The sequence below is a fragment of the Scyliorhinus canicula genome, chromosome 12 (genome assembly GCF_902713615.1).
Source record: "Scyliorhinus canicula chromosome 12, sScyCan1.1, whole genome shotgun sequence".
Classification (NCBI taxonomy): domain Eukaryota; kingdom Metazoa; phylum Chordata; class Chondrichthyes; order Carcharhiniformes; family Scyliorhinidae; genus Scyliorhinus; species Scyliorhinus canicula.
The window spans coordinates 32,539,610-32,564,818 of NC_052157.1; the positions used below are offsets into that span (position 1 = coordinate 32,539,610).

General features: G+C 45.1%; 1 protein-coding gene across 6 annotated transcripts in view; it reads right to left on the reverse strand.

Moving 5' to 3' along the window:
- Positions 1 to 1,467: 1,467 nt before the first annotated feature.
- LOC119974369 (protein unc-13 homolog C-like) overlaps positions 1,468 to 25,209 on the reverse strand; it is a 532,106-nt gene continuing 508,364 nt past the window's right edge. For 5 of the 6 annotated variants that reach the window (XM_038813153.1, XM_038813157.1, XM_038813155.1 and 2 more), the window contains 3 exons: positions 3,612 to 3,704; positions 3,345 to 3,504; positions 1,468 to 2,810 (listed from right to left, as the gene is read on the reverse strand). In XM_038813153.1, coding sequence (XP_038669081.1) covers positions 2,525 to 2,810; positions 3,345 to 3,504; positions 3,612 to 3,704 — 539 coding nt within the window. In that variant the 3' untranslated portion in view covers positions 1,468 to 2,524. The remainder of the gene's footprint in view (positions 2,811 to 3,344; positions 3,505 to 3,611; positions 3,705 to 25,209) is intronic. The other variant, XM_038813156.1, reaches the window with a different exon arrangement.

The window sequence follows — 25,209 nt, forward strand, 5'->3', positions numbered from 1 at the left end:
CAACCTACGTTGGCAGTCGTCAACGACAAGGTCCTGCAGCCCAATAGCTACGTGATGGACTCCAATGGCGGCCAGTATATACAAATCTCGTCACCTGTTACTGGTAGCTGAGTCACTGTCGATCGCTGATTACTCAGAACGACCACTTTTCCTGGACCTTAGGCCTTATACGACTCGCTCAACCCGGACACCATTGGAGCCCAACATGGCACGTCCATGGCACAATGTGCCTCCCATGCCCATCACATTGCACACTGCTGATAGGTCATTACCACCTTCACCTGTCGGTGTCCATACACATTGCAGATGCTTGAGCAGGCCCAATACACGATATCAGGACTTTGTAACGTCTTAAACTGTCTGGGCTGACCAAAGTCATTCTGCCATTTTATGTTTACCATTCCCTCAATGTATCCTGAAAGAAGGGGGTGGAGTACACACAATGGCTACACATGAGAGTTGCACTAGTTGCAAGAACCAAGTTGGAGTTCACTTGTTCAAGTGAACAAAATGAACACACAGCAGACGATGCACCAACTGCAACAGCCATATTGGTGATTCATTGTTTGTCCAGGCTGTTGTACGCTTCTGTAAATTCATTGTTCTGTTTGCACACATTTAGTTGTACATAGTTATATGTGTACGCTGTTACATCTCACACCGCCGTGACCCAAACTAAATACGATGTAGACCGGGTTGTCACGTGATTACTTGGAGCTTATCAGGATTACCCGAGATCTTGGGCAGAGAAGGTGCGGTAATGAGAGTTTGTATAGTTGGTAAATCACCTGTTTGTTGAAAGTCCCTTGTGCAGTCGCTGATTTAACAGTCCACGCAGAACTGCAATCACTTCCACAGATACAAAAAAGAGCAGTTAGACTCATTGATCATCCCTCTAAATCAAGCTTCCACTATCACATATGTCTTGTTTATTACATCTAGAACAGGTCTGGATGACAAGTGATGCCCATTCCATCTCTGATGTGCCCTTCTTTCTGATTGCTGCCCTTATTTGGGAGGAGCACCATAGCACAACAGTTTTACACAGCTATTGGTGGAATCGTTAGAGACAAACCCAAATGTGACTCTTCACGTTCTATCAGTAATCAGCGTATTTCTCAGCTGAACCCCAAATATCTGCCAAACCTGGTTCATCAGTGTAATGACCATTGTGTTAAACTTAGTACACTATTTGACTAGTGCTAATATAAAGCAATCTTAAAACGTACTGCCACAACTGGAAATTTATTCTAGTCCTGCCGACGATGAACCCCGGCCACTGCAGGTTTCCTTGAGGCCGGGACGGGGGTGTGGGGCATTGAAAATCCAGCCCAATCTTATGTTCGGCATAGCAGTGAGCATTCGAGTTGCCACAGTATCTGAACACATTTTTCCTCCACACTGCAACTTAGCCCGAAAAATGATTTGAGTTCGAAATGCCGCACATATTTTCAGCAACCATGTGGCTTGACACAAAAGAGGAATCTTCCAATACTTTATTGTACAATTGTTCACTAAATATATTTACATGACATTAATTTCAACATCAGTGCAATACATATGAATGTTGCATAATTACCAATTGTTGGAAATGTTGAAACAATGGGGTTACAGCCGAACCAATAGTACAATCTTATAAAGCAACAGTATACAAGCGCATCATCGAAAATAGAAACAGCTTCACTCTTTATCAGAAACATAGTAATTTCTCTTCTATTCAAATCACCAAAACAGCCCGTAGCTCTGTAAACATGTGGCCTCTTAATGTGGCATAAAAAAGTGTTGAATGGACCGTAGATCCCTTTGGCAACTTTTGAAAATGAACAATGCCAGTTTGCTTGTGAGCTGTTCCTTTTTAAGAAAAGTGGTTACAATGTCAGCTAAGCATCATCTTCACAGTGATATGTCAGAAAAATTCAATGAAGCTAATGTTAGTTGTTTGCACCTTTGAAAAGGGTAGGAAGAATGTTTTTTGTTCAATCAATTATGAAAAGATTATAAGCTATGTAGGTGTGATAATCATCTATTTCAATATAAATGTCTTAATAGGTGTGGAGAAAAATAACCAGATGCAATTGACAAAAATGTAAAATATACGAGTAAGTTTCAGGATGTAACTTAGCTGAGTTACACTAACATGCGCTGGATAGTTACAGCCCAACATCACAGAGATAAAGACAATGCCTGCCACAAATGAGGGACCAACAAATACTTGAGTAAAAACTACAGAACAGCAATTTAGTACGAGAATTCAATCATTTAGCAAATTGAAAAAAAAACAAAATACCAGGAAAAATTCCCTTGGGTAATCTTGATTTGGCACTTTATCAGAACAATTAGCTGTCTGAGAGACCAGTATTTCAGTACTCCCCATTTCATCACCATAATTATGGGCTGAAGTACTTTATAATTATCTGCGCACACCTGCACATATTCAGATAAACATACCCACACATTTAAACAGACATGCACAAAAGATAACTTCAACTTATGCTTCCTTGCTGTCTATCTCTTCTGCTTCATTTTATGTGGTTTCTTCAGTGGATCTGGTATCTGATTTGAGGCGTACAAATTCTTTGGCCACTTCATCATTGGTCCTCTGTGAGAGTATTCTCAGAATTGTCAGTCCAGTTTCATCCATGTAAACATTTTTGATCAGTGCATACCATGATGCGCAGCTCCCTCTCTCCACTACGTCCTTTAACTGGATGACTGTCATTCCTATAATCCGGTCTTCCCTGGCAAAGCAGTAGTCTTTCACAGAGATGTGAAGCTCATAGGACTCGGGGCCATTCTCATTACTCAGGATGCTGGAAGCAAAACAGACATTTAGTTTAGTATGGAGATCTTTCCCATCTCCCCCTCTTGATTTCTCCTACTCCCCTCATGTATCCCCAGGTCGATGTTCTTTGCAGTTGCACTTATTCTATCAGCTGTCAGACAATACACTCTCAGTCCTTGATGGCATATTAAGAGTCACCATGAAAACTTGGCCAGTTCTTTTTTTTTCACCTCCCCCAATGTTCCATTACCCAAAGGGCTCCAATCTGCAACCAGCTGAATTACAACCAGAGGCTACAGTGCCCATTAAACTTGTATTGGAAATTGTCCATTCTCCAGAAGTAACATCCCACCCATAATGCGTCCGCTCACAACACTTAAGAAGTATTTAGATGAGCACTTGAAACACCCTAGCATACAAAGCTACGACGGAGTGCTGGAAAATGGGACAAATAGGTGCTTGATGGCTGACATAGACAGGATGGGCCTCTTTCTGTGCTGTATGACTCTATTGTGTAAGTAGCTTCAGGAAACAAGTAGACAGAATTCACATGATCACTTACAAGTGAAATGTTTCGTTGTATTTCGGGGACCAAGCGTTGTTTTTTGTCTTGGTGGCGAATTTTCTTTTCTTGTCACTGAGGTTTGGTCCAACCACGTGAATTTCCACAAAAGGCCGGAACATGGCAGTTGTTTGCCAGCTCAGCTCATTGACCGCAACAACTGCAAAGGAAAATCAAAATGCCACAAATTGTCACAACATTTGTCTCACACCGATTTGCCTGGTGTATAATATTCAGAGCACATTCCTGGATTGTTGCGGTACTTACTTTTAACTGTGACTTTGTGCTCCCCTGTTCCAGGATGTGTGAAGAGATCCACATGGACCGATACTTCTCCCACTGAGCCATTTGTAGATTGAACTGAAAAATAACACAATAGACAAGAAAAACAATGTTAATAAAACCATTAAAAAAGCTGTGCCTCGGAGTTCAGGTATAAGTACAATTTTGTAATTTGCAACTACACAGCATCAATACCTCATGTAGTTCATAAATCTGTGTTTCATTATAATGCACAATCCCTTTTCTTTCAGCACAAACTATAAGTGGTCAATAATTACAGCATAAATTATGGGTGGCATGGTAGCATAGTGGTTAGCACTGGTTGCTCACAGCGGCAGGGAACCGGATTCAATTCCAGTCGGTGTGGAGTTTGCACCTTCTCCCTGTGTCTGCATGGGTTTCCTCCAGGTGCTCCGGTTTCACTCCCACAGTCCAAAGATGTGCAGGTTAAGTGGATTGGCCCTGCTTAAAATTGCCCCTTAGTGTCCAAAAGGTTGGGCAGGGTTACTGTGTTACGGGAATAGGATGGGAGCGTGGGCCGAGATAGGGTGCTCTTTCAGAGAGTCAATGCAGACTCAATGGGCCAAATGGCCTCCTTTTGCACTGTGGGGATTCTATGATTCTATGAACGTACACGTTTCAGCTTGAATCAGTGTCAACACTTCTACCCAAATGGCTAGATTTTGGGTTTAAGCCTCACTGAAGATTTGAACATTAATATCTACAACAAAACATCAATGTGGCACTAGACTTCATTGTCAGACCAATATTATGATGGATCAAATGAAATGTTTTAAATAACTTTGCCAAGTTTAGAGAAGGCCAAACACCAAGTTATGGCAGGAAACATCATAGAATGGTGAAGGAGTTAAGAAATAGTAACTGCAGGGTCGATAGAAAAAAATAATTTCAGGGCTTTATTGCATGTCAATATTAGCCAGAGGATTCTACAGTTGTCAATGTAGTACCATTTTTAAAAAGAGAGACCGCGCTAACCTAGATGGTTCTGGACCAGTTAACTTACTCTTTGTGTTAGAAACAAAAATCAGAGTCTTTAACCAAAGTTGAAATAACCACGTAAATAAAGAGAAAGTAGAAGCAGTCTACATGGATTTCAAAAGAGCTCGACAAAACTCAGAGGGTGGGATTCTCCAACCCCCCCACCAGGTCGGAGAATCGCCAGGGGGCTGCGCGAATCCCGCCCCGCCGCTGGCTGCTGTATTCTCCGCCGCTGTTTTTCGGGCAGGGGCAGAATTCCCGCCACGCCGGTCGTGGGTTATTGGCATCAGCCCCCCGGCGATTCGAGCAGCCATCCATTTTTGGCCAGTCCCACCGGCGTGGGTTACATATGGTCCCACACGGCGGGACCTGGCAGGTAAGTCGGCGGACGCAGTCCTTGGGGGGGGGGACCTGGCAGGTCAGTCGGCGGACGCAGTCCTCGCCGCTGGCTGGAGCGGCGCCAACCCCTCTGGCATCCACCTAGCCCCCTAGACAAGTGAGAATTACTTACCTTGAGGGGCCCGTTGATGCCGGAGTCGTTGGCGCCGGTTTTCTTGCCGGCGTGGGGATTTAGTCCCCGAAAGGGAGAATCCCAGCCAGAATTCTTTGAGGAGGGTACAGGCTGGCCCATGGGGATAATTTTGAACATCTAGCATAAGGACCCCAGGGAAGCCTTTGACAGGGTACCATATGGGAGATGACTAAAGAAGATTAAGGCAACTAGAGGGAGGACAGCAAATTCAAATTGATTTGAAGATATTGACAGCAGGACCTCAGGTTCATAAGCCTGTGAGAATAGCGAGAAGAAATAGGGCAGGATTTTCCAGGCCACCGATGGTGTTTTCCGATGGAATTCACCGCTGGTCATCAGTGAGATCTTCCGGTCCCTCTGATGTCTACGGTGTTTTGCATAGCTCGCCCATTCCGCCATCGGGGATTTGGAAACAGGGTGGATAAATTTCATTTGAGATATCTGTTTACATGAAGCGCTTAAAGGCTGGTTCAAGTGCTGTAACTTCTACGTATTTTAGATACATGTAGTGCCTTTTAGATAGCATATTGCCCTGTCTAAGTGTTCAGGTGGACATAAAGGATTATAGCCGTGAATTAACGGCCAAAAAGCAGAGTCCCATTTTGGACGCAAATAGTGGGGTATTTCCCAGTGCCTGCAATGCCGAAACAACCCCATTATCAAATGTGTAGTGATCTCTGTATATGTTAATACATGATTACTTAATGTGCTGTCAGTACAGTCACATGATCACCAGATGGCAACACTAACAGGAACTATATAAGGAGTTTCCCGCTCTTTCTTAGTGTTAGTGTGTGTGTATTGCAACTAGAGGATAGAAGTGACCAGCTCAGAGTATAGGTATTACATTAATTGTTAATTTAATCTAATCTTAGTTAATTCACAAGAAGAATTCACAAAAATATTATTTTGTTATTCAATAAATAATTTGTCATCAACTGGAAGACTTCGACTGTTTATCATCAAGTTAAATACAACTTGGCAAGACAAATGACTAATATATATATATTACATATCTGTAATATAACAAAATGGGGCTGTTTTCTTTTGGTGTCGGCGAGGAACGCCCCACCAAGGCCGCACTTACCTCACTTCCTGCACTGACGAGCTGAGTATGAGATCCAGATTGCGCCATCTCGCAAGATGGTTCCGAGTATCGCAAATCTTGCGAGAGACCTTTTGCGAGATTTAACAGCCTCGTCGCATCACCGAGTTGGGCAAGAGGAGGTGGTTCGATTGCATCCTCTATTGCATTATTCAAAGAGGAGCAGGGAATTCTCCCAGCATTCTCGCACCAATTTCCTCTCAACCAACACCACCAGTATGTGGAAGGCAGTGGAGTAGTGGTATTGCCACTGGGCTAGTGATCCAGAGATCCAATTTATGCTCTGGGGACCCAGGTTTGAGTCCCACCATGGCAGATGGTGCAATTTGAATTCAATTGAGAAATAAATCTGGAATTAAATGTCTAACGATGATCACAAAACCATTGTCAATCGTCGGCAAAACCCATCAGGTTCATTGATGTCCTTTAGGGAAGGAAATCTGCCGGCCTCACCTGGTGCGATCTGGCCGGACCTACATGTGACTCCAGACCCACAAAAGTGTGGTTAACTCTTAAAAATGGCCTAGCAAGCCACGCCATTCAAAGGCAAGCATTTGTTGCCCACATCCCATGAATATTTTTTTAAAAACAAAGCTGATTGTTGCTGCTGGTGGAATCTTGCTGTCATGTGTATCAACTGAAGAACAGCAGTTGGACATTGACTGGCAAGAGCCTCAGAATATTCTGAATGCATGGGAAGCACTTTTAAAACATCTTTGAATTGGGAACAGTAAAGTGCTCAATTTCAGTTGACTTTTTTCAATGCCCTTTTAGAAATAGAACTTCACCATGAATCCAGCTGGCATATATTACGCAACCACAAATATTAATAACTCATATTTGTAGGACAGTGTGTGATAAAATGGTGTTGAGTGTTCTACACTACAGTAATCAGTTTTCATCTCCAATGTTATTTTGAGAACGAATGCATCAGTAGCTTTTTTTAAAATAGCTAATTGTGATTAATACAAGTGCGTAATTCATTCAGAAAAGTCTGCAGCAAGTCTTGTTTGACATTTTATTGCTAGTATCGGTTTGCAATCTGGACTGCTTGACGCGATGGGGAACTGGAAGTAATGATTTATGCTGCTAGTTACGCTCTCTGGTCAGGTGTTTCTATAGAGCTCTGCTGGTTGGCCTCCGAAATGCGGCTGACGATTCCACAGGGGCAGTTGGGCTACTGCGACTAAAAATGTTGGAATCCAAAAGGTGGGTTGAACTTTTTAACTGCGGCAGGTGCAAAGTTGGAAGAGATAGGAGGTAACTCCTCCAGAGGAACTCAGATCACATGGCAGAATTTAAAGCATTACTGAATGAGCGACCTTCCTCTTAAGTTACAATACTGCAGATTGTTAACTGAAGCAATGAACCTTATGTTACACATGAGCCGAAAAGCTGCAGTATAACTAAGCCCCGATATTTACATAGCCTCCCATATTATTCTCTTTCTATGTGAATAGGCTCTATAATATACAGTGTGCTTGCAGGGGCACAATGCAACAACCTCTTCAGTAGGTATTGCTACACAGTTGAAACTCTATGCATTGCAAATACCCGATAAACCTACAGTGCTTCTGGATGACCGTGGGCACAATTCATCTGCAATATTGTTCGTAAGCACAGCTTCCTCTTTCTATACACCTGTGCAATGACTCCCTGTGAATGAGCACATTTAGTAATATTTATTGCAATTCATGCAGACTGCTACACCTTCAACTTTACTGCGCATCAAATATTTGACTGAAGTACCCCAAATATTCTTGGAATACTGCAGCAGTCTTCCGTTTCTCTATTATATGAAAAAACCTATACGTGCACTGATACTGTCGTTCTTACTAGGCTGTAAAGTGTAAAGCATTTCCACTTCATGGAGATGCTAAAGTAACAATATAAATTCAGAGTCAGGTTCCAACGTGACCTCGTTATTCAGTGGTGCGAGACTTTTCCTGTCTCCAGCATCCTCAAGGGCATCTAACAACCCGGGGTTTGACACAAACTGCATAGAGTTTAACTGTCGTGAAGTGTCAATCCTGATTTAAGGACCAAGAATTGGACAAGGCCCATTTGCAGTTGCGGGGATTGAGATGTGAGAGTACCCTGCACGTGATCAATGTGGTGGCGGGCAGCACACAATGCCATGCAGTGTTCAAAGGGGCTTGCAGGATCAGCCACCTTTCGTTCGATCAGCAGCTCTCAATCTATGTTCCAGCGGATTACCGGGATTGTACATGTCTCAGACAGGATATGTGGCAGTGGCTCTGGGGACCATAAACCCCCTCTCATTATGACAACATTCACGCTCTGTCAGTGCCTCTGCAGTTGCCTGTCAGAGACACAGCCCTCACTGCTGCCCACAATGCCAAGGGTGGTACAGCCCAGAGCAGGACATTCAAAGTCCAGAGTTGTTCATAGTTACCTGAAAGTCAGCTGGCTGTCTTCAACACAGTACGACAGCAGCTTTCTACCAGCCATGCTGCAGGCACCAGTGTAACAGGACAAGAAACACCAGGGTAACTCTGTACAGAAACAGTGGGGAAACACTGCACAGAAATACCAGGGTAACTCTGCACAGAAACACCAGGGTAACTGCACAGAAATACCAGGGTAACTCTGCACAGAAAAACTGGGGAAACACTGCAGAGAAAAAGCAGGGTAACTGCACAGAAACACCAGGGTAACTCTGCACAGAAATACCAGGGTAACTCTGTACAGAAACAGTGGGGAAACACTGCACAGAAATACCAGGGTAACTCTGCACAGAAAAACTGGGGAAACACTGCAGAGAAAAACCAGGGTAACTGCACAGAAACACCAGGGTAACTCTGCACAGAAATACCAGGGTAACTCTGTACAGAAACAGTGGGGAAACACTGCACAGAAACACCAGGGTAACTCTGTACAGAAAAACTGGGGAAACACTGCAGAGAAACACCAGGGTAACTGCACAGAAACACCAGGGTAACGCTGCACAGAAATACCGGGGTAACTCTGCACAGAAACACCGGGAAAACACTGCACAGAAATACCGGGGTAACTCTGCACAGAAATAGCAGGGAAACACTGCACAGAAATACAGAGGTAACTCTGCACAGAAGTACAGAGGTAACTCTGCACAGAAATACCAGGGTAACTCTGCACAGAAACACAAGGGTAACTCTGCACGGAAACACCAGGGTAACTCTGCACAGGAATACCAGGGAAACACTGCACAGAAACACAATGTTGGATTTGGGGCTGGAATATCCGCCCCACCATGACACATTTCTCTTTCACCCCGCTGGCGGGATGCTCTGTTACGCCGGCAGGTCAATGGGGTTTCCCATTGTGGGGCTGCACCACGCTGTTAGGAAACCCCTGGGCTGCCGGCAAAGCAGAGCTCCCGCCGGCGGACAATTGAGCCCCTGATTCCCGCTTGGGTCACTGTCTGTGTGGAGTCTTCACATTCTCCCCGTGTCAGCGTGGGTTTCCTCCGGGTGCTCTGGTTTCGTCCCGAAAGATGTGCTTGTTAGATGAATTGGACATTCTGAATTCTCCCTCGGTGTACCCGAACAGGCGATGTAGAGTGGCGACTAGGGGACTTTCACAGTAACTTCATTGCAGTGTTCATGTACGCCTACTTGTGACATTAATAAAGATTATTACCTGAAGTATTCAAAGGCATCACTGAATTCCTCAGTTATCAACAGCTTGTTGGGGGGGGGGGAGGGGGGGGGGGTGTTACCATTGACTAGAAACTAAACAGGACAAGCCACTTAAATACTGTTTAAGCAGTAGAGTAGGTTAATGTGTGGGAATCCTGCAGCGAGTAACTCACCTTCTGATGCCTCACAACCTTTTCACGATGTACAAGGCACAAGTCAGGAGTGTGATGGACTATTCTCCACTTGTCTGGATGAATGTGGATTCAGCAATGTTCAAGAAGCTTGACACCATCCAGGACAAAATAGGCCGCTTTGTCAACACCCCTTCCAATAACTTAAACAGTCACTTCCTCCGCACTGATGTACAGAGGCAGCAGTGTGTATTATATACCAGATGCATGCAATACATCACTGAGGCATCTTTGACAGCACTTTCCAAGCCCACAGCCTCTGTCAGCTACAACAGTAGTTCTCAACTTGTGGTCTCCGAGAGCACTGCTGGTGGTCCATGGAAAGAATATTGAAATTACGTGTACTTTGTATGTAGCATAATCAATGTTACATTATTATCAGCAATGTAATTTGCTTCACAAATGTTCTTGTCTAATATCATCTGCAATGTATTTGTAAGTATGCATCATAAAATATTAGAAATAGTTGTGCTTTTAATACCCGTTGATATACAAGTATGACTCCTGTCAGCGATGGATTATTTAAAAAATAATATTTAAAATGGCTTGTGTATTTTGTGGTCCGCAAAATATTTGATAATAATCTATGGTCCACATGAAGGAAAAGGTTGGCAAAGCTGACCCAGAAAGACAAGGGCAGCAGATACATGGAAACACCACCATCTGCAGTACCCCCGCCCCCCCCCCCCCCAAGTCACAACCCATCCTGACTTGTAATTATATCGCCATTCCTTCACTGCCGCCTGGACAAAATCCTGGATTGTCCGTTCATAACACTGTATGGCCTGCAACCCTTCAAGAAGGTGGCTTATCATCACCTTCTCAAGGGCAGTTCGGGAAAGGCGATAAATATTGGCCTCCCAGTGATGCCCATATACGGTGGAAAAAAACATTTGCTCCTCCTGCTTCTCTATGCTTGGAGAGGAAACAATTAATTCCCCTCTCTTTCCTTTCCAGGTCTCTGTGGCCTCCCTGTTGCAAGGATGCATGGTGAACTAAGAGGTGTTGGCAGTTCCAGTCTCAAAGAATCCTGAGGTGTAGAAATTGGGGGTGATGGTGACCTCGATGGCAACTGGCAGCGCCATCCTCAACCTGCTTCGCACCTGTTTCACAGTTCAGCGCCCACCTCTTTAGGGAAGTGTTGCTAACCCAGATACTTCCCCTTGGCAGTATTCTAAAGATATTGGTGGGTATGGCGTACTGCCCTCCTCCTCTCTCTGTGAGCAGTTTCCCCTCTCTGCTTCAACTCCATGGCATGTTGCCGTCCAACTATAGGCCCCAAGACTGAGAGCAATTTTTCAGCTCTGAGACATTCAAAATCCAGTCCAGTCCATGTAAACGTCCAGCCCTTTGACTCAAAGAGTTTGTGTAGCACATACTTGAACTCGCCCTGCAGCACCAAAGGTCTGTCAACTGCACCTTATTTTTAAGTTCCATAAGTGATCTATTTAAATAGCACTCGGGATGGAGGTGGTGGGGGGTGGGGTGCAGCAGGTGATGGTAGAACGCTGCTCTCGTTATTTAAGGAGGGAATTTATCTCGGCACCAAATCAGCAATATGGATCCCGATCAAGTGAGTTGCTTTGTCCTCGATGGTGTTGAGTCTCTTGATTATAGCTGGTGCTGCTTTTGTCCAGAGTGTTGACTTGTGCCTGTAGTTGGACAGGCTTTGGGGAGTCAGGAATTGGTTTACTCATTGCAGCATTTCCAAATTCTAACCGAGTCATTATGTCGCAACAATATTTCTGTGATTAGGAGGTTATGTAGTGCACTGGGGGGTGTCCCTACCTCTCGGCCAGATGGGGGCTACAAGTTCCATTTCAGGACTTAATGGCCAAGATGTGTGCGTTTAGGTTGATTATCAGCATGTAAAATGTAAATGTTGCTACAAAGTTCCAGAGGACCATAGGCTGCTCTCTCCCTTTGAGAGCTGACTGGTGGTGATTTAACCTGAGGGTCACCATACCTCAGACGAGGGGCAAGGTTGAAAAGACGGGGCCTTCATGAATAACCACAGCTGGTACAGGAAGTGAACCCACGCTGTTGCTCCGCATCTCAAACCAGCCCCCAGCCAACTGAGCTAACCGACCCCTGTAGATCCTTACCTAATGCCCAATGGAAGGTCTGCAGAAGGCAATGGCAAACCACTGCAGTACTTTGCCAAGCACAATCCAGGACCAATCCAATGGAAGTCCATGGTCGCCAATGCCCTCTAAAGGTATGGTACCTGAGGGAGAAGGATTTATGTGGTTGGTCCCGTTAAAGCTTTGGTCAATGCTAACTCTCAGGATGTTAATGGTGGGAGATTCCATGAGTGTAATTGCAGACTATATGTTGGGAGTTATTTCAAGTTGATGCTGTACAGACACTCCTGTTTGAAAATCTGAGGGCTGGATTCTCCGATTTTGAGGCTATGTCCCCACACCAGGGTGGCAACGGTGGCGTTTTACAATAGAAAAAATGGTGTAAAACTGTGTTTGGCTGGGGGCTAGCATCAAGGCATCGTAGAGCACCCAGCTCCAGCTGCCGATATGGCCGAGAGAACTGAAGGTCGTGGTAGTCTTGGGGTAGGAGTCCACCTCACCCTCCTGCCACTGTCTCATGCTAGGCTGCAGGTCCTTCAGTATCCCAGGAAATTTCAAAGTCCCCTTCAAACTTGCAGCAGCGAAGGAACAGTAAAAGGTGATAGACCTTTCTTTAAGCAGCACTTAAAATTCTCAGCAATAACTGGTTTACTCCTGCTCAGCTGTCCTTGTTAGGACTGGTTGTTAAATGACGCGTTGTCCACCAAATTGGTGTGAAACCTCTTTAATGAGCACCAGCAGGCACTTTAATTGTCAATCAACACCTTAACAACCCTCCAGGTGTCTCCAACCTCAAAATAGTGGGTGGAATTCTCCAATCTAGAGACGAAATCCCATGGTGGGGGCGGGAAGGTGGAGTATTTCCCACATTGGAGGCCGCGGGAGGACACAACATATATTCTGGTTTGGACCTCATTAGCTATGCAACCGAGTGTTTTGCGCCATATTTTGTGGCTGGCCAGGCAGGCTTGACGGTGCGCAGAAAAGACGCTCAACATCACGGACCCACCATTGTAGAAAGATGGAGGACCTCCTGAAAATGAATCTCCAGGAATATTCTGAGTCCAGTAGATAGACCTCCTAAGAATGAAGGAACTTCCATTTTGAAGCTAGAAGATGGATCCACTCCAGGATACAGAATCTGGCCGGCCCTTCTGCAGATGCTTCACCCACTGCTGTGGTGTTCCTGCGCCCAGGGCTGCTGGGGGCCTCCATCCTATACTCCGGAGACAGCCCCAGGCATTTTACAGGTGAGTCCTGACATCTGAAGGCCACATTGTTCCAAACGGACTTCGCGTTGGCATGTTTCTTGGCTGGTGCCAAGGAAAATGAGGCAAGGATGGTTGGACCTTCACCTGCATCTGATTAGAGGGATGCAACTCAGCTTCATGTTGGCTTCCAGCTGGTTTTCCGATCCGCCATGGTGGGAACCAATAGACGATCCCGTTGGAAATTCACGCTGGTGTAAAACTGATTTTTGTGACCGTCCCCCCTCCCCACCATCAAAGCCTTTCAGGGCAGCACGGTAGCATAGCAGTTATCACAGTTACTTCACAGCTCCAGGGTCCCAGGTTCGATTCCTGGCTGGGTCACTGTCTGTGCGGAGTCTGCACTTTCTCCCCGTGTCTGCGTGGGTTTCCTCCGGGTGCTCCCACAGTCCAAAAATGTGCGGGTTAGGTGCATTAGCCATGCTAAATTGCCCTTAGTGTCCAAAAAGGTTAAGTGGGGGCTACTGGGGATAGGGCAGTTACGTGGGCTTGAGTAGGGTGCTCTTTGTAAGAGCCGGTGCAGACTCGATGGGCCGAATGGCCTCCTTCTGTACTGTAAATTCTATGATTCTGTGAACCCGCTAATGGGGGGCTTGGGAGAATTCCACCCTGTGTCATGCATTAAACGCGGGCTAAACCAATGTTGCAATTCAAGACTGCCATCTTGTTCACCCCTCTAACATATTAAGCGTTCAGCCAAAATGACTCCCACTGAGCTTCAGAACCACAATGTGCAATTTTAAACACATGTACAGGGTGGAATTTTGCTACTTTTTGATAAGGTGTGACTCAAGCGGGAAAAGTGGGGTGTAGCCCCGTCAGCTGCACTGCCGCCCTTTCCCGTCATATTTTTAAACACTTTGCTGAACAAACACCAGGAGGAGGGTTCCACGATGTCACGTTGGCGGGGGGGTCCCCGTCAGCAACATGTCTGAGCAGCCCTCCCCCTCCGCGGCTACGGCCCCTGCACCTCCCATCAGAACCTCCCACTCCACCAACCTCCCCAACAGAAGCCCGCTGGCGTTACGTCACGCTACCAGGTTGGAGAGGGCACGAATCCCAACATGGGGGGGGGGGGGGAACGATACAGCAGGAAGGCCCACTAAATTTATGTCACTATCTGATAATGGGGTTCCCACCTATTCATGTCAGGAACCCCATTACATCATTGGTGGGAATTGGGGACAATCAAATGGGGAAATCCTGCCGGCGTCAAAACTGTTTAGGGACTCTCCCTCAATTCTCTGCTCTTCCGCAACTCCTGCCCACTGAAAACAGGGGTGGGGCTAATGATAGTGTAAATATACAATAAAAATGTAGTTTTCAGTAACGGAAATGTTGCTTCTGTCTCTAACTAATACCCGGTCTTTCTCACCTGCAAAAAACATTGTACTTGGATGTGAAAGGCATTTCAAACTTGAATTGCCTAGACTCTGTATTCCTTAGCTGATGAATAATTCACAAGAGCTTCCAGCTGGGAAGACAAAATACTGGAATCAAATTATACTTGCACCAGCGTCAGCGTTAAATTTGGGAAATGGTGGTCTTGGCTTCCGAAAATGACACAATAGGAGAATTATAAAACAACAGGCAATAAAAATCTTCCTTGAAATATTTCTTAAAAAGAAAATCTAATTTCCTGGGGAAAGCTCATTGCCCTTAATGCTGTTTTGGAGTATTGGTTTGTACAATAATTCTAGTAATTCAAAATTAAATACGTTGGTACAACGAGCTGTAATAGTCCTTAAATTAGGTGAGTGCAACATATCTGTTACTTCTGTGTCATCAAATATTGTCCTAATCTTATGCACTGAAGTCACTAATGCACCAATTAATCTTGACTTGCTTCAAAGTGCAAAGCCAAAACAATTTTTTAAGCTTTCAAAACATTCTCAACCTGTGAACATTTAAAAGCATAAAACAATCTGGATCTTGGTTTTGTTGATCTGGAAGTGGGGCCGTAGGAAAAGAGTAGGATAGTTTCAAAGGTGAGAAACAACAGTTACAAAAATGCGAGATAATCGGATATGCGTATTTGTTGCCCCTTTCTAATTGCTCTTGAGAAAGTGGTGATGAGCCGCCATCTTGAACCGGGAAGGTCCCTGAGGTGTATTTATACCCACAGCACCATTAGGAAGGGAATGCCAGGATTTTGACCCAACTCCACTGAAGGAACAGTGCTGTAATTCCAAGTCAGGATGGTGTGTGGCTTGGAAGGCAAATTGTAGATGGTAGTTTTAATCACAGAGGTCTCCAGCACAGAAAAGGCCCTTTGGCCCTACGCGTCTGAGCTGGTCAAAAACAACCACCAGTTTTCCTGCACTTGGTCCATAGCCTTGTGTGCCTTGGCAACGCAAATGCACATCTAAATACTTCTTAAATGTTATGAGGGTCTCTGTCTCCACCACTCTTTCAGGCAGCGAATTCCAGACTCTCTTTGGGTGAAAACGTTTTTCCTCACATCCGCTTAAACCTCCTGCCCCTTACCATAAATCCATGTCCCCGGTCATTGATTCCTCCACCAAGAGGAAAGGTTGCTCCCCATCTACTTTATCTATGCCCCTTATAATTTTATACATCTCAATCATGACGTCCCTTAGTTTGCTGTGCTCCAATGCTCCAAGAAAAACAACCCCAGTCTATCCAATCTCTCTTCACAACTAAAACTGTGTTGAAAAGATGGGACAAGTGAATTTTATTCCCAATCTTGACATATTCAAAGGATACTGGCAAGTACCTTTATCAGATAGGGCAAAGGAAGATTTGTCTTTTGTGACACAAAATGGTCTGTATCAGTTTAAAGTTACGCTGTTTGGAATGAAAAATGCATCAGCAACATTCCAAAGATTAACCAACAAGGTCATTTCTGGATTAAACAATTGTGCTGTGTACATTGAAGATTTGCTGGAGTCCAGTCAGACCTGGAAGGAGTGTTTGGAACATTTAAAGGAATTCTTCGATTGACTACAGGAGGCTGGATTGGTGATAAACTTGGCTTAAAGTGAATTTGCGAAAGCTGAAGTCAGATTCTTAGGCCATACGATTGAATATGGTCAGATGGCTCCACAGAATGTGAAAACTGTGGTGACATGCATCACTGTAAATACACAAGAGGTTAATGTAAGTACACGTAGATTAGCTAGACACTAGAGGGAGCACCAGAGACATGACACACAGACATTCAACCAATAGGTCAGTAAGGTAGGAAACGACCAATGGGCATTCACGATACACACAGAGGTGACACTACCACAGGGAGGCATTACACCAACCCATATATAAAGGACACAGCACACTGGTCTTCCTCTTTCCAGTGGAGACACTCAGTGAGTACAGACACAGGGTTGATTGAACATCACACCCACCACGTGGATTGTAGCAGACTGGTTCATCAGTCTGAGTAGCTATAAAAGGATTAACAGTCGAGGCGAATCCGAGTAGGAGAATTGTTAACAGTTTTAATAAACGTGTTAAAGCTATCTCCAAGTCTGAACCTTCCTTTGTCGGAGTGCACATCAAGGAAGCAGCTTATGCTACGTCAAGAGCATAACAAGACAAAAACAAAAGCTGTTGGGGAGTTCCCATCAACGAGAAGAGAAGTTCTGAGATTTCTGTGCATGACTGGTGCATGGAAGGTGGCGCCCATGTTTCAATGTACCATATCCATATTTGTCCACGGAATCACTCCTGGAGTGAAGTATTCTTTCCTCCCAGTCTTACAAATTAAATAAAGTATTGGGGTTTCTGTCCTGTATCTTAGCAACTGTTAGGATCTGGTTCGGGATCGTAAGAAAATGCACACCACGGTCCCTCTGATCCTCAAATCCCTCCCAGGGTCCTGCCAGCCATCATTTCTTACCTTGCCTTGTTTGTCTTACTTAAGTGCATCACCTCACACTTATCCATACTGAATTCCACTTTCTACTTATCAGTCCATATATATCCTCCTGTAATCTAAGGCTATCCTCTTCACTCTTCATCACCCCACCAATTTTCATATCATCCGCGAACATACTGGTCAACCCTCCTACATTCAAATCCAAATCATTCATATAAACCCCAAACGGCAAGGGCCCAACACCGATCCCTGCGGGACCCCACTGGACACAGGCTTCCAGTTTGAAAAACACCCCTTGACCCTTTGCTTCCTGCCACTCAGGGTTTGGAAGATGCTGACACAGGAGCCTTTGTAAGTTGCTGAAGAGCATTTACTATTAATAAGGAGACATTCCATGGGGCACTAATAATCACAGCTGAGTGAGGAGAGAGGTTAAATATTTTTTTCTTCACATGAGAGGGGCGAGGGAATGACACGTTTTGCTGTCAGGGGTGACAAAAGCAGAGACTACTGCATTTTCAACAATACCAACTGTTGAAGGAGAGAAAGATGCAGATTTATAAAGAGTGCAGAGCGGTGGGATTCATTTAAAATTGTTTTGGAAAAGAGTTGACACAGACACAATGGTCTGAATGGCCTCCAGCCTTCTACAAACTGCAGCGTGCTGACCCTACGTACACTTCTGGGTCAGTACTATTCGTGCAATCTCAGCAAGTGTCCAAAGCTTGAAATGTCGTGATTTGGAGTGTCTGGTGCCGAGTTGGAAATTACATTCAGTATTCAGAGGCCTGCAGCATCCTTTGAGGGACTGCCATCATTTTGCAAGGGGATGAAGCGCTAATGGTTGCCAGTAACCTGAACACTCCAGAGGTTGGAACCCCTTTCAGTTCATCGACTGACAATGGAGCAAGGGTGCAAGCGAGATTCTCCAGGACCTTTGGGAATCTGACCATTTTGTAAAGCTGCACAGCCTGCTCAGCCGCCTGTTATCTCTTGGGAGGTAGAGGAAATCACTTGCTTGAGCAAATAAGAAATCTGTTGCTTGCTTGAGCATTGTGGCATGATTAATGTGGGTAACGTTGCCACTGGCACTTTGGAAGAAGCTGAAGGCAAAGAATTTAAAGGTTGTCCTGTTTTCTGTTCTTCACAGATACTGGCAGGTCTGTGCCCGGGGATGACTTTGGCTGCAGTTTGTATTCCAGTGATTTGCGATACTGTTATGTCACAGCCTCCCAGTGATTTGTAGTCAGTGCAAGCACTGCTCCCCTGGCTCTGCTCAGTGTGTGCAAGGTTTGTCAGCTGGCCACCTGAATGAAAAGCCCCCTTATGAAAGGTGCAAAAGAAAAATGTTCAGGAATGGCCTCAAAATGTGCTCAGCAATCTCAGACAGGGATCTCGAAGACCACTTTCGAAATCAACCCTCAGCCTGACAAACCTCCTTATCCATTTTAATTTGGTCAGGCTATGGATTGGATCTTTGTTGGGGAAGGGGTGTGGGGGCGGCACATTGGATGGGGAATGACAGAAAATCATGTGGTTATTGAAAAGATGCCACTGAAACTTTAATGATGCATTAACATATTCAGGTAGAAATTTCCAACACATGTCAAAATCAGAATGGGAAGTGGATAAGAGATCTGGCTTTATAGTTCTCCGTCCCTTGCTTGTCCAATCATAATTCTTCGGCTGTGTATTGAAGTGGCTGAACTTTTATTACAGTTTCATGAATTAATCTTCTTATTCTGATTACAGTACAAAAACATCAGGTTGGAACCAAACATTGAGCAACGATGTGCCATTATTCTCATTGTGATCTTGCAAATGAATTTACACTCAAGATGTGGGGCTCTTGGGATATATAACCTTCTGCTGTTTCACTAAGGTGGTAATTGTTTAAACACGTTCTAATACATTGAACGATTTTCAATTTCTACTGGCTGGAAGGAGCTTACTGTTCCACAGTTCATTTAAAGTTTTAGAAATTACAGAAGGCAGCTGGGGCCCTGTAAGTGGAGCTCAGTGGCAGCTTCAACTGAGGTATTCAGAGTGGAATTAGGTTGTTGTCTGTGCAGGGAGAAGGCAGGGGTGCCTGGCAAATTGCGCATCCACTGAGCTGGTACAGACAGGGCAGTCCAAATGGCCTCCTCCTGGGTTCTACCAAAATTCAATGAAATTGTCTACAATTCAGTGCCTATATGTATGCGCTCGGATACAGATTCACTATAATGTTAAAAGAAGATATAACTAGCTTCTCACTTGCACTGCCACTGTACCACTTAGTTTTTACAGTATACTGTAGAGTTTTAGTTAGAGCTATCATTATTCCTATTGATCCTACAACAGTGACATAGAAACATGGAAAATAGGAACAGGAGGAGGCCATTCAACACTTCAAGCCTGCTCCGCCATTCATCGTGGTCATGGCTGGACATCCAACTTGATAACTTAATCCCGCCTTCCCCCTAGAACGATTGAACCACTTCGCCCTAAGTGCTATATCTAGCTGCTTCTTGCAAACATACAATAATAATCTTTATTGTCACAAGTAGGCTTACAATAACACTGCAATTAATTTACTGTGAAAAACCCCTAGCCGCCACATTCCGGCGCCTGTTCAGGTCAATAGAGGGAGAATTCAGAATGTCCAAATTCTCTCTCCTCGTATGTCCGTCCTGCCATCCCAGGAATCAGTCTGATAAATCTTTGCCACGTTCTCTCTATATCGCCACTAATGGGTGAACACCAGCAGAGGTGGAACAAGACCCTTAGGTGGGCATTAATTGCCCATTTAAGGGTCTCAACTGGTGGTCAGTGAGAGAACCTGGCCAATTGTCCTTCCATTAATTAAATGGCTGCAAAATCAGGTGGACTCTTTTACCAGAATGCAATCCTCCCCTAAATTCCCTTTATTCGCTGTTGTGAAGGGATCCAAAATATCTTGACAGAGAAACAGGGGGCGCGATTCTCCGAAATGGACGAAATGTTCACGCCGTCGTGAACGCCGTCACATTTCACGATGGCGTGAAACGGGCGTGGGGACAACCGGGGGCCAGCACGGCGCTGGAGCGGTTCACACCACTCCAGCCTCCCTTCCCGGTGCCAAATGCACGCCATGCGAACCCGTGCATGCGTAGTTGGGCCGTGCCAACCCGCGCATGCACGGGGGACTTCTTCAGCGTGCCGGCCTCAACGCAACATGGCGTGGGGGTTCAGGGGCTGGCCGCACAACAAAGTAAGCCCGGGGGGGTGGGAGAATGCAAAGAAAATGAAAATCGCTTATTGTCACAAGTAGGCTTCAAATGAAGTTATTGTGGAAAGCCCCTAGTCGCCACGTTCCGGCGCCTGTTCAGGGAGGCTGTTACGGGAATTGAACCATGCTGCTGGCCTGTCTTGGTCTGCTTTAAAAGCCAGCTCTTTAGCCCTGTGCTAAACCAGAGGGCGGCTCGCTGATCGGTGGGCCCCGATTGCGGGCCACACCCCATCGGAGGCCCCACCCCGGGGACGGAGCCCCCCTCCCGCCACAGGCCGCCCCCGACCATTCGCGCAGAGTTCCCACTGGCAGCGATCAGGGGTGAACGGCGCCGGCGGGACTCTGCCCTTTCCGCGCGGCCGCTCGGCCCGGAGAATCGGCGGCCCGGTCGTGGATATTGCCCCGCAACCTGCACCGCGCCAAATGCGCCGGCGCAAATGGTGCCGATTCCCCGCACCTCAGAGAATCGCGCGCCGGCGTGGGGCGGCATGTAGCGGTTGTGGCAATTCTCCAACCCAGCGCGGGGCTGAGAGAATCGTGCCCAGGAAATTAGCCTTGTCAAGGAAAGGTCTTGTTCTTAAAAATTCATTTAGTATGCGGAAATGTCACAACTACATTCATCGGTCTGACATGTTACCGCACTTGGTCAATAAGCAAACGTTTATCAACAAAAAGCAGTGACTGGATCTTGACTGAAGTCATTGAGATATGGGGGCGACGCTCCGGCCGCATTGCGCCTGATGCAAATCTTGCTATGTCGGGAGAATAGCGGGAGAGATCTGAAATGGGATCTGCAACAGCCGCCAAATAGTGCGTGATGCTCCCAGCCTGCTGCACCTTATGTAATATGGTTCATGCCCTCGCTGTATGTAAACCATATTAGAATATTAATATCCTAAATTGAATATACTGGGACTGTTTGAAGCCGGATTCTCCCGTCTCCCGGTATTCTCCTACCTGTTGGCTTCACGTTGGGCCGGAGGGATCACTACTGGTCTCCACCACCGGAGACTGTTCTGCGAGCCTCTGAGGCTATTGTTGTCCCTGTGGTGGTTGGGGACATGGCTGGCCTGCACCATGGCACTACCAACCTGAAACTGCTCCTCGAAGATGCCGTTTTGGAGGGGCGGAGCCTGTGAAAACAGGTGGCATCCCCGATCCCATCGTAAACAGGGATTCTCCGCCCAATCGCCGATTCCGAAATCGCCATCGGGAATGGAGATACCCGCCCACAGGTTCCCTCAGTGTGACCTTACTTTCAACAAATTTATGGGCAAACGTTTTGATGTCAAGGGTTCAACCAATGACTGCTGCAGTTAGATGCCCTGCACCATCAACTCTGGCCTAACATTAAGCTCTAACTGGTGAAAAGTAAAGTAAAGTCGTAATAGTCGCAGATGGCCAAAGGCTGCTTTCTCCTTTTGAGGGGGAGAGCTGACCGATGGTGATTTAACCTGAAGGTCACCACAGGCGAGGGGCAAGATTGAGAAGAATGAGAATCATGAATAACATCAGCCGGTACGGGAATTGAACCCATGCCACTGGTCTCCCTCTGCATCACAAACCAACTGTCCAGCCAACTGATTAAACTGCTGTAGTCTGGGCATAACACTCAAATCTGACTAGTGTAGTAGCACAGTAGTTAGCACAGTTGCTTCACAGCTCCAGGATCCCAGGTTCGAATCCCGGCCCTGGGTCACTGTCCGTGTGGAGTTTGCACATTCTCCCCATGTCTGCGTGGGTTTCACCCCCACAACCTAAAGATGTGCAGGTTAGGTGGATTGGCCACACTAAATTGTCCCTTAATTGGAAAAAAATAATTGGGTACTCCAAATTTTTTTTTTAAATCTGACTAGTGTTAACATCTCTACTGGCACACCTGCACACATTCCTTTTGTGTTTTTTGAGGTTAGAATTTGAATTTGAGGACTTCAGAAATTCCACGAGTGGTATATATCTGGACTGTATTGACTCCAGGAACAACAAACAAGAACCCTATGGTTTGTTTTTGCCAACGATGGCCAAAGTATGCCATCACTGGAAGGATGTGGGTTTCGTACGACACTGAATTTGGTATTAATAATGAGTATAGATTTCCTGAAGCATATACATTTGGAATACGAAATAATGAAAACCTTATCCAGATATTGAAATGGTCCTGTGGGGTAGTGTGTCAAGACAAAAATTAATCCAGACCTGTAGCCTTCCAACCGAAAGTGGATGTGGGCAAGTGTTATTTTGTCTCAAACGTTTTAAGGGAATTAGGGCACACTCACGTGAAATGGTCTAGGATACTAGAGCAGAATGAATTTGGGGTAGACAGGAAGAAGACCCACAGACATCTACATTCACATCTTGATGACGTCTTAGTGGGAATTTAGCATGGACAATTTAGCGAACCTGTTTTTTTTTGCAGAAACTCTGTGCTTTCTAGTTGTAAGAGTGAGATAGGTGTGATTTCACTTCCACAAACATCAGGATGACTCTGCATTATTTATCAGACAGTTACACCATACATCTTGGATCAGTGCAAAATGCTTTCCTGTTATCTTGGTGCAAGATGAGCAGTGTTGAAGTCATTAAAACAAGTAGTTTTCACGTGTAAGGTACCCAGAGGTAAATGAGTGCAATTGCTGGAAATCCGAAATAAGTAGGAACAGTAGACCCTGGAAGTAAACAGCAGCCTGACCACATCTGCAGCGAGAAAACGCCACTTAAAGGCCTCTCTTAATGGTAACAATGTAACTGCAAATAATGCAAAGCTAAATTCTGAGAAGGTCTAATGTGACCATTGGATCCTTTCACATTAAGACATCTTCCTGACAATTAGAGACTGGTGAATTGAGGTTTCTGAACACTTGTAAAGTACATATTTACACAGTCCCACTTTCCCTTATTAGATCTGTGCTATTCACATAAGACAACAGCAGTGCACAGACATGTAAATTACCAGAGGATATCATTGTGTGGCTGGTTCCAAAGTTCAAAAAATATGCTCGACAAAATTAACTTTCTATCCAAATATTGATCCAATTCCACCTTGAATTTGAATGCCGTCCTCTTCACGTCCTTGAATTCTGTATAGTTAATATAAGTTTAGATATTAAGGGGTGACATGGTGGCGCTGTGGTTAGCACTGCTGCCTCATGGTGTTGAGGATCTGGGTTTGATCCTGGCCCCGGGTCACTGTCCGTTTGGAGTTTGCACATTTCTCACCCCACAACCCGAAGATGCACAGGGTAAGTGGATTGGCCACACTAAATTGCATCTTAATTGGAAAAAAAGAATTGGGCACTTTAAATTAAAAAGCCCAATTCACTCAGGAAGTCTGAGTTGCTGTGGCAACCTGCACTTTTTGTTTCCATGCATGTTGCAGTCTGGAGCTATGGAGTGAAGGTTGAGGCACTGATGATCGTTCCGTGACACGGGTTATCTGGAATCACTCCTGCTCGTAACTGCCTGCAATTGCCATATGTTGGAAGGTTTTGTAGTTTGATATTTATTTGTTTGGCTGCGTTATTAACACACTTTCCATAGTCATCAAATCCTGGGGTAGGAGTCGAACCCACAGCTTCTGGCTCAGAGACAGGGAGACTACCCACAGTACCACAAGACCACCAAATTTTTAATTAGTGAAATGGAAATTGTTTGTTTGTTTCCTTTATTCTGAACTTGAGTGTATGCTGCCTGCTTGCAGAACTGCATGGTTACTGACTTTGACATTCTAGCTACATATTATTAAGCATATTTGCACAGGAAATGCACTTCTTTTCTAAAGGCCTTACTTCCTGTTATCACAATTTCTGGCTACAATTTTGGGTCAATGTTTATCACTTTAAATTGATGTGTCAACATTTCCCATGCAAAGTCTGGCCACCAGCCATTGTGATGGGACAGATTTTGAAATCTCCTAATTCTATCGTCTTCAATGTAAAAATAATTTATAGGCAATGCTAGTTATTGAAAATATGAATAATTAAGTTTTCATCTTGTTGAATCCTGACAGTAAAATGTGCATGGATATCTTAGAATCATGGAATTGCTAGAGTGCAGAAGGAGGCCATTCCACCCATCAAATCTGCATCAACCCTCCGAAAGAGCACCCTACTGAGGCCCAATCCCCTGCCCTATCCACATAACCCACCTAACCTTTGGACACTTAGGGGCAATTTAGCATGGCCAATCCAGCTAACCTGCAGATCTTTGGACTGTGGGAGGAAACCCACACAAACACGGGGAGGACGTGCAAACTCCATGCAGACAGTCACCCAATATCGGAATTGAGCCCTTGGCCCGGGTCCCTGGTGCTGTGGGGCAGCAGTGCTGACCCCTGTGCCACCAAGCTGCCCTTCAAAGAAGAAAATAAAAACTGGTCACAGACTATTAGTGCACCTGAACAACTATTGTATGACCAAATGCCAATTCATAATTACGGTATTTTTCAATTAAATTGAACAAGAAATGTTTTACCCACATAACATAATGCGATAAAGTAATTACTCTAAAAATAGCTTACAGCATTAAGTGTCCTTAATCAAGTTGATAGCCCAGATTTTCCAGTCAAAATAATGGTGAGACAAATGGCTCTTATTGTTATTTATGAGCAAATAACACTACAGCATGGACATGCAATAAATGGCATGAAGTTCATGTACCTGTGCAATAAATATAAACT